The sequence below is a fragment of the Mustela lutreola genome, chromosome 7 (assembly GCF_030435805.1).
Source record: "Mustela lutreola isolate mMusLut2 chromosome 7, mMusLut2.pri, whole genome shotgun sequence".
Taxonomy (NCBI): domain Eukaryota; kingdom Metazoa; phylum Chordata; class Mammalia; order Carnivora; family Mustelidae; genus Mustela; species Mustela lutreola.
The window spans coordinates 57476129-57486576 of record NC_081296.1 but is presented as its reverse complement, the minus strand read 5'-3'; the positions used below and the strand labels follow the sequence as shown (position 1 = coordinate 57486576).

Sequence of the window (10448 nt, the reverse complement as noted above, 5' to 3'; positions counted from 1 at the left end):
ATAACTGCTTCCCAATATACATTTTTCTATTCTTCCTTTTAGCACTAAACCACAGTCTCCAAAGTCCTGGCCTTCAGTGTGTCTTTGGCACTAAGTTCTGGCCAGTGTGATGTGAGTTGAAGAAATGGGAGCAAATTCCTTGCCATGTTCCCTGTAGAGAAAGCTGGCTCCCCTCTATCCTTTTTGCATTCCATACCCTGGAGTACAGAGGTGTGGTGAGCTGTCTGCAGCCAGCTGGACAAAGACAGCACTTAGAGCTGGAGAAATGGCAGAGCGATCATGTGGAAAGAACCCTGGTCCTTCAGTGATCACGTAGAACATAGCCATCTTCCCGTCCTGGACAGATTGCCTCCCCTGGGTTGTCACAGAAAGGAGAGGTAAACATTGATCTGTTTGAGGTACTGTGTTTTAGGACTCTTGGTTGTATCAGATTCCTCTGTACCATAATTATGACAGAAGCCTACAGGACCAGTAGTCTCAGATCTTTACTGACTTGCTGAATTCCTGTCACTATACCTTTCTCCAAAATGCTGCAGTCAGAATGTCAACAAATGAGACACTAACAGACTTTCACTGTCCCTTTTTCTAAATGTGCAACCTCACATCTTTCGTTGGTAGTAGGTTATGGCAACTCTATATCTTACGGAGTGTTCAGCACCTCCTAGGATCAATGAGGGAACATGTGCCTTTAGAACTGAGGCCTAGCTGTGTCTCCCTCTGCCTTTCCTATTCCTATTCCTTCCCCCACATCCTCAGCATATAAATATGCCGAAGGTATGAAGACACAGACATTGGATAGCACTGACTGATGACTTCCCATGGGCTAACAATGCTCCTTAAATTGCCCTTTACTGACATTAGTTTTATTCCTGGTATAGAGGCCTCTTCATGTCCAAGCCTCATTTTCATCTTCTCTCTCTATTCCCAATAGGGAAAAAAATAATTCTTTCTCTTACTTCTCTTTTCTCCTTGAAATCTCTCCCTCTTATATTCTTAACATCTATCCCTTTCTTAGAAGTGATCCCTCTCTCCATGCTGGGCATAGAGCCTGGTTGATGCTCTCTATTTCTATCTTTCTCTCCTTCCCCCTCTGCACCCTCCCACCTAAAAAAAAAAGTGATCCCTCTATTTTGATATTAAACAAATATGATATTTTGATCATATTTGTTTCACAAGCTTCTAGTCCAATAGTCATAACCTATTTTGCTTCATGAAATCCTCAAAACCTGCTTTTCTTCCCTCTGCTCTGGTACTATTATTAGAGCATATTCTGAAGTAGTAAATTGCTGTACTTACTTGTAATGAATATATCTTAATAAGAGGAGGAAGGTAATCTTCAATAACTGAATAATGTCAAATATTGACATTTTGTAATATGTCGGGGACCGCCTCTGGCCGGGAAAGTCCCCACCATTACAAGATGGCGCTTGGCTCACTGCCAGCAAAATACACTGCAAGTATACAACGAACTTTCTGGTGAAGCCCGCCTAAAGGAGAACATAGTCATTGGCTGTTTCAAATTTAATCAGCATAGTAACAAGACTCTCATTGGTTCTCCCCATTGTTTGGCCCCTTATTGATCACCCTGCTGCATATAAGCTAAGGAAGTTGACGAAATAAAAGGGGGAATGAAGCATTAACACCGAACCAGGCTTCTTGTCGTCCTTGCGGGTTGAGGGCGACAGTAATAAGGGTTAAGTCAGCGCATATGTATATATATGCTCATTAGCACCATGAATGCCCTCGTTCTCTTGGAGTTTATATTCTAGTGGTTGGAAGACATAGTCTCAGAGTCCCGTCTCATGGAAAAGGTGTTCCTGAATTCAAAATCTCATTTGGATAAAGTATCTTTTATTTCTTGTGTTGATAGACTAGAGTCACTATCCAGCAGCTCTATGTCACTGGAGGTATTTCCTTAGATCTCTTAAGAAGAACTTGATAATATTTACTAGCTTTTGTAATCTTCTAACCATGAAAACTAGGGTAGAATATTTATATATTCTGCTACATATCATATACTCAATGCAAGTCATAGAATGTACCAAATGGAATGAGAAGTATGAATTCAATTTTGCTCAAAAATATGCAGGGGCAAATGAATAGGGTTCAACCTGGCATCATTAGTTTTCTTCAATAAAGAACAGCACAGGGATAGATGCAAGCTTCAGTTCTATACTCCCCCCTCATGTCATTTCATAATGTTGTGCTAGGACAGAAGGGATGGAACAAGGGTGCCTGGGTGGTTCAGTGGGTTAAGCCTCTGCCTTCAGCTCAGGTCATGATCTCAGGGCTCTGGGGTCGAGCCCTACATCGGGCTCTCTACTCAGTGGGGAGCCTGCTTCCCTCTCTCTCTGACTGCCTCTCTGCCTACTTGTGATCTCTCTCTTTCTCTGTCAAATAAATAAATAAAATCTTAAAACAAAACAAAAAAGAGATGGAGCAACTATGCTCTCTTTTTGCTGTACTATACTCTTCTGTTCTTATTCAATGACATAATGTCCATCACACATTTTTCTCTCTTTTTAAAAAAAATTTATTTTTATTTATTTGACAGAGAGAGAAATAGAGAGAGAGAGAGAGAGAGTGTGTGTGTGTGTGTGTGTGTGTGTGAGCACAAGGACGGGGAGCCACAGAGGGAGAGTGAGAAAGAGGCTCCTACCATGCAGGGAGACCGAGGGACTGTGACATGAGCCAAAGGCAGATGCCCAACCAACTGAGCCACCTGGATGCCCCACCATCATACATTTTGAAGGAGAATACCAATTGGGTTTATTCTGGTTAGGAGACAACACCATTTCTAGTTTTTCCCCTTACTCTTACGAATGCGGCTGCCCACATTCCTTCGCTGAATAATTAAAATTTTAAATGAAGGTTGTATCACCACTTCACACCAATTGGAATTGTTATTTAAAACAAAAAAAAAAAAGCTCACAAGTTTTGGTGAGGATTGGATAAACTGAAGCCGCAGCACATGGCCATTAGAATGTAAAACAGTGTAGCTGCTATGGAAAAGAATGACTGTATGACCCAGCAATTTCACTTCTGGGCATAGACCAAAAAGAATAGAAGGTGAAGACTCAGACAGGTCTTTGTACATCCTTGCTTATAACAATGCAAGTCATAGAATGACTTTTGCAATAGCCCAAAAGTAGGAGCAACCCAAGTGAGTGTTCATCAATGGATGAATGGATAAACACGATGTAGTATATATACATTCAATGGAATATTATTCAGCTTTAAAAAGGAAGGAAACTCTGACATATGCTATAACATGGATGAACCTTGAAGACATGCTAAGTGGAATAAGCCAGTCACAAAAGGACAGACACTGACTGTATAGTTCTATTCACATGTGGTATCTAGAGTAGTCAAATTTATGAGACAGAAGGTAAAATGGTGGTTACTGGGGAAGAAGGGCGGGGTAAATGGGGGAGTTATTGTTCAATGCACACAGTGTTTCATTTTGCAAGGTGAAAAATTTCTGGAGACAGCCACTGGGATGGTTGCACAAGAGCATGAATGCATTTATTGCTACTGAAGTGTACACTTAAAAATGGCTACAGTAGTAAATTTTATGCCATATCTATATATATCTATATCTATCTATCTATCTATCTATCTATCTATATCTTAACACAATTTAAAAAATTACTGTTGCATCATCATTACTGGGATTCCAATTCCAACATAAAGAATAAATTGTGTGATGAAAAAGAAAACTGTATAAATAATCCTTCTAGTTCCTTGATTCAAGTTTTCAATGTGTATGGATCAGACCACTTATCTGGAGAGAAAGAGATAATCTTATGATTATTTCATGCCTTATGTACTATATCATACTCTTACAAATATATTATGTGTTGTATAATCCCGAGACAGGTGAGATGAGTGGACCAGATGAGAGGGCCCATAGCACATATCCAGGCTAGCCTTTGTGCAGAACTTCTTTGCTTCATGTATAGAAGGTTGACTCTTAGAGCATGTCATAAGATTTTTAAAGTTTGATGGGATCCTCATTCATGCAGACATTACAATTAAAAGCCCCAGGCTCCCACATGAAGAGTAGTTTCATTTTCTGGTGTTCTTTTCTTAGTCACTGAAATGGGTTCTGGCAGTCCTTGGCCCTAGGCCCTTAATTTACATCAAATGATTGATAAAGTAGGCTCTTAGCTCTGAGTCTGAAGACAAGAATAAGGGCAGGGGAGGAAATGAGCAGATAGGATTTCAGTGCAATGTGCAAAAGTAATAGACACTCTCCCTACCATCTCCCTTCACTACGCCTTATCCCATCTTCTGTAAGTTACTGAGACTCATAATTAAAGGATATTATGGAATTTCACAGACAAAAAGAGAGAAATTATTACTTTTACTAGACAGACAGATTTCTCTTATCATACAGACTCCCCAGCCTTTTTTGGAAGTGGCATATTCTCAGATGCAGCCACATCTACTGGCAAGTGAGGAAAGGAATCATAAAGAAAGGTAACTGTGCCAGAAACTGAGGAATTGTTTGGAGTTTTGTGAACAGTGATGGCTAATCCAAAGCAAAGATGTGGGAATCTACAGACACAGCATTGGGCAATTGAAAAGTACTTTGGGGAGCTTGCTATCCTGAATATTTAGGTATTTATCCTGAGATGTCCCCTATTAGAATCTACATCTTCATGTTCTCATTGTATTTCATTGTATGGAAAGAACAGAACAAGTGAAATGTCTACAATTATAGTACTGGAAAGTTGAATTGCACAACTTCTCGAGGAGCTTTGAGCTCTTTTCTTTTCAAATCATGTTACAGAGAAAGGTCATTCCAAATCCAGAAACCCCTCATAATCATGCTGGAGACACTTCAGTAGGTCAATGCACTTTGTTAGTTCTACTGAACTAGAGAGTCACATGAATACGACTCAGGAGCATACTCCAGACAACCATTTCCTGTTCCTCTTGGAGCTGGCTCTCCTTTCACTGCAGGCATTTGTCCTCATAACACACTCAAAATGTGCTAAATTACTTGACCTGTTTGAAACCACATCTCCAGGAGTCATCGGTGAACTGAGCCCACATTGCCTTTGCATGGTTAAAAGAAGGGAAGAAGACAGATGATGAACATGAATGGACTCAAACGACCGTTCTCAATTTTAACTTGCAAGGATCGGGATGGAGCAGGTGATATCCTCCTATCATGACTTTTTAAAGAATACTATTTTAGAATGGCCACTCGGGGGGCACCTGGGTGGCTCAGTGGATTAAAAGCCTCTGCCTTTGGCTCAGGTCATGATTTCAGGGTCCTGGGATCGAGCCCCACATCAGGCTCTCTGCTCAGCGGGGAGCCTGCTTCCTCCTCTCTCTCTGCCTGCCTCTCTGCCTACTTGTGATCTCTCTCTGTCAAACAAATAAAATGAAAAAAAAAAAAAAAAGAATGGACACTCGGCCTCATTGTGGAAGATGCTACTACCCTGCGTATCATCATCTAAAACCATAATATTACTTATATGAGCAGGAACAATTTTTTGAATATCATTTTGTCATTGGCAAGTGATAAGGACATGGCCCTGCCTATAAGAAGAGTCATATTCACAGTCTGTCATTCTAGCTCCTCTTGTTAAATTACAGTACACTCTTACTAGGTGCCTGCTCCTGTGACATTTCTTAACTCCATTCTTACAAGGCACAAATACGTTGCTACGGATCTTTTGCAAGTCCTCATGTGCTATTCAAAGGAAGAAATATTCTCTGACACAACAGAACTTGTCATGGACATTTTCATCTTCATTCCATCAGTACGGTACTTAGAATCAGTTAGTGGTTTTTCAGGATCGATAATCATCTGTCTTTGGAAAGCTTCTTTGGTCAGAGGTCTGGGAGGTCCTGAACTGTGCATTTCCACCAAGTAACCTTCAAACCATTCTATGTCTTCCTCTGACTCCTCGAGTTGGAAACGCCAACTTTTAAATTGCAGGGGCTGCTGCAGCAGGAGCAGCAGAGCCAGGGTCCACGCAGTGATCAGAATCTGCATGTTCTCTGGTGGGCTAGGAGAGAGAAAGAGATGGGTGCCACCCCCGCACTCTGCCTGCTTCTGTTTTCCAGCAAAATGCCTTCATTTCTCTCTCCACCCTGTGTGCCTATTCTGCAATTATGGTAACCTCACCATCAGAGATCTCAGTCCTCGCTTTCCTGCCTCTCTATGGGTCCCCTTGTCTGCTTACCCCTGGGACTTTAAATACACATGAGCAAGTGCCTTTGCTACACAAATGTGTAAACTGAGATGATCTACATTTTTAAATTGTGCTATTTTAGGGGCTCCTGGGTGGCTCAGTTGGTTAAGCATTTGATTCTTGACTTCTGCTCGAGTCATGATCTCAGGGTCGTGGGATTGAGCCCTACGTCGGGCTCCCTGCTGAGCATGGAGCCTGCTTAAGATTCTCTCTCTCCCTTTACCCACTCCTCCTCCCACTCTCACACTCTCTCTTAAAAAAAAAAAAAAAATTGTCCTACTTTCAAAAGAAATGAAAATATCTAATTTGGTACATACTCACAAAGCATGTTGTCACTAAGCTTCATGGTCATGATGTTAAATAATTTAAAACTTTCCTTGCAAGAACCAGAGCAGCAGTAACATGTGTCATAGGAATTATGTCCCATTGATGGACATCAGGGCATATAGTCGTCCCTTTAGTGCAAAATGTCATCTTTCACAGAGAGCTCCTGGGCCCAGCTATCATTTTCCACTTCTATTCCAAATCACTAATTGATTAGTAATTATATAGTAATTAGATCATTATTCAATTATTATATATTATATATGTTATATAATCTAATTATTATATAATTGCTAATTACTAGTAATTATATTCCCACTTCTATTCCAAACCACTAATTAATTAGTGATTAGTGATTCTATAGTAATCTATTATTATCACTAATCACTAGTAATTAATTAGTGATTAGATTTCCACTTCTATTCCAAATCACTAATAATAAACTAATAAATTAGTTAATCACGAATTCTCCAAGGAGGCTTTCCTCCCAGAGAAAGACAAGTACCTTAGGTGTGCTGGATAGCAGGCTTCCAGTCCTTCCTCAGCCTGTGGTCTCTTTACCTCGCTCAGTCTTTTTCTTGTCCATGCTTCAGAGAAGGGATGTTTCTGGGTCTGTGCTGGAGAAATCCTAATATGGGGGGCATTGGCTTCCTCTAAGAATACAGGAGTTTGGAGTGGGAAGGGAGAAAAACAGGTCAGAGCAGCTGACATACATACATTCTTGGGTTCACCCCAAAATAAAAGAAAAATAATAAATAATCATGGCTGGCGTAATGAGCAAGCATGTGCCAAGCCCTATGCTAAGTACTAAATACATATGGCCATCTTCATCATCCAAATAACCTTTGATAAACATGTTTTCCTTGAGTATTTTTTGTTTTGCATTGTAATGAGCATCTCTTTGTGAAAGGAGGTTGCTTAAAATCTTAGGCTGGCCCCAGCAGAACCCTCATTCAAACCCAGGTCACTAATCTTGCTGAATATCCATATCTCTGTTCTTCACTGCTCTTCTATGGCCTTTATCAGTCTAGTTTCCCTTCCTGAGACCTACATGTACCTCCTTCTCCACACTGTCTTTGTAACTATCGGAAGACACTAACAGAAACAGAGATCACAAAAGTGGCCAGAACCAGAATTGTCTTGGAACCATTAGAGTGCTGTGAGAAATTGGCTGCCATGGCATGAAGCCTAATTGTGTTGTTGCAGGAGTGGTGTCCTGGGTTTCCTCACTCCACTGTGCCCTTGGCCTCTGTAAGGCAACCTGAGGGATTCTCTAATACTTGTAACCTGGAGACCCAGACTGACGTGGAGATGCAGACTGAGAACCTCTGATTCCAGGGTGGGTGCAACCTGTGTGTATATGAATAGAATTAAGTCAGAGAAGAGAGGGGTTGAAGAAAGACAGATGTTGGGGGCACTCGTGAGCCAGTGGAGAGAACAGGAAGAGTGAAGGCAAGAGAGCAGCGAGTTGGACTGGAAGGAACAACTGGCCTAGGGTGGTGCTGTGAGAGTGGGCAGTCTGGTGTGTGACCATATTCAGAAACCCTTCCTCCCATCCCTGCTTGCACACTCTCATCAGGCTCCCCCAGGGCCTCTCTTCAGGAGAGTGAGCCCATTGTGACAGTCCAGGAGCTCAGCACACATTCCCACAAAGGAGAACCTAGAGCCTCTGCGATGTTGTGGACTGGAAAGAACAGGACGGCAGGTGCATGGACAGCAGGGCTCAGGGTCCTGCTGAAGACATGCTTCTGAAACTCAGGTGTAAGAAAAATGTGAACTTCTTTAAATCTAACATGTCTGCACCAAAACCCCAGCTCTTAAGGGTAGCAGTGAAACTTACCTCTGTCAGTATTTTCAGTGTCTTCTGCCTTTCTTAATTAAGAAAAGTCAAAGTATCTGAATCTGTCCTGGTAAAACAGAAAGTTCTTTTTTGGGATGTGGATGTTGAGTGGCAATATCACAGTTTCTCTTGCTATTACAAATTGTCTTAATATGGAACCTAGTGTTGTTGTTACCTCACCTTCTAGATAACATTCTTGAAATTTAACACAAAAGCCACTAACATCCCTTGGAACTATCAAGACCCCAAAGTATGACAATTTCTTGTGTTATGAAGAACTTCTCTTTCATCAGAGTACTATTTATCATGTGTATGGGAGAAAACCACCTGAGGCTGAGGAAATAACTAAAAGAATCAGAGGAGATAGTGCCTTAACCCCACTAGCCAGGCTGGAAAAAGTCGAAATTCGCGGGGCAGTAGATAGAGTACTCAGAAAGGTCTTGCCTCAGTAGTGGGGAATAATTATCCCTAGACCACGACTGCTCTACACCCATGTAACAAATCAAATGGATCAATGTGGTTGCAAATAGCTTATGTGTATTCCAGAAAAAAGTTCAACACGATTTATGGGAATACAAAAATATCCTTACGAGCTAAACCAACAATGTAAAATTCACAGCATCTGGCATCCAATCAAAAATTACTAAGCATGAGGGGCACCTGGGTGGCTCAGTCGGTTAAGCGTCTGACTTTGGCTTTGGTCATGATCTCAGGGTCCTGGGTTTGAGCCCTATATTGGGCTCCCCACTCAGCAGGGAGTCTGCTTGTCTCTCTCCCTCTGCCTCTCCCCCTGCTTGTGCTATCTCTCTCTCAAATAATTAATATCTTTTTTTTAAAAAATGACTAATCATGAGTAGAAGCAGGCAAGCACAAACCATAATGAGGACAATAATCATTCAATTGAATGTGACCCCCAATGGGCACAGAATAAAGACATTAAAACTATCATTATAACTGTACTTCTTATATGCAAAAAATTAAGTAGGTTCATGGACAATAGAAAAAAAATCAAACTTTAAAGATGAAAACTAGGGGCACCTGGGTGGCTCAGTGGGTTAAGCCTCTGCCTTCAGCTCAGGTCATGATCTCAGGGTCCTGAGATCGAGTCCCACATTGGGCTCTCTGCTCTGCAGGGGGCCTGCTTCCTCCTCTCTCTCTCTCTCTCTCTCTCTGCTTGCCTCTCTGCCCACTTGTGACCTCTCCCTGTCAAATAAATAAAATCTTTAAAAAAAAAGATGAAAACTAAAATGTGTGAGATGAAAAATACTCCAGATGGAATTAATGGCAGGTTAGATATTGCAGAAGAAAGTTTAGTGAATTTGAAGGGTCTAAGAATGATCCAAGTGAACAAGAAAACAAAACAAAACAAAACAAAGTGAAGAGCATCAGCAAGCTGTGGAATGAGTTCAAGTGACCTCAGAGGGAAAATTTGAGTCCCTGAAAAAGAGAAACAGGAGGATAGAAAAAAAATAAGAAGAGGTAGTGGCCAAACACTTTCAAAAGTTGATGGAAAGTATAAGTTCATAAATCCAAAAAAGCTCAAACTCCAAGCACAAAAATAAAGGAAACCATACCAAGGCACATCATAACCAAATTGGAAAGAAAAAAAAAAACCACCTAATAATGAAAAGAAACACTAGAGGCAGCCTCAGAAACAAAGACATGCTATGCCTGGAGAAGCAAAGATAGGGGTGATGTTAGATTTCTTCTCTGAAGCAATATGAGAATAGAGTAGGAAACCATTATTAAAGTACTCACAGTAAGAAAATTAGACACAGAAATTCTATACATGGCAAGAATGTCTTTAAAGCACTAAGGCAAAATAAACACATTTGCAGATTGCAGAGTTAAGGAATGCATCACCAGCAAACACTCACTACAAGAAATTTCAAAGGAAAGGCAAAGAGGTAGAGAGAAAATTATACCAGTTGTAGATGGGAATCTACACAGAAGAATGAAGAACACTACAAATGGTAACTCCGTGGGCAAATGATATAATATTTTTCTTATTATTAAATTTATTTTAAATAAAACAGTCTAGGGGTGCCTGGGTGGCTCAGTCCATTGAACGT

The 10448-nt window shown here is 40.9% G+C and overlaps 1 protein-coding gene across 1 annotated transcript; it reads right to left on the bottom strand.

The window, feature by feature from the left end:
* Nucleotides 1-1413: 1413 nt before the first annotated feature.
* RNASE9 (ribonuclease A family member 9 (inactive)) lies at nucleotides 1414-6013 on the bottom strand. Its single transcript, XM_059183375.1, is given in 3 exon segments — nucleotides 1414-1487; nucleotides 5453-5767; nucleotides 5770-6013. Coding segments are annotated over 3 exon segments (633 nt in total).
* Between the last annotated feature and the right edge of the window lie 4435 nt (nucleotides 6014-10448).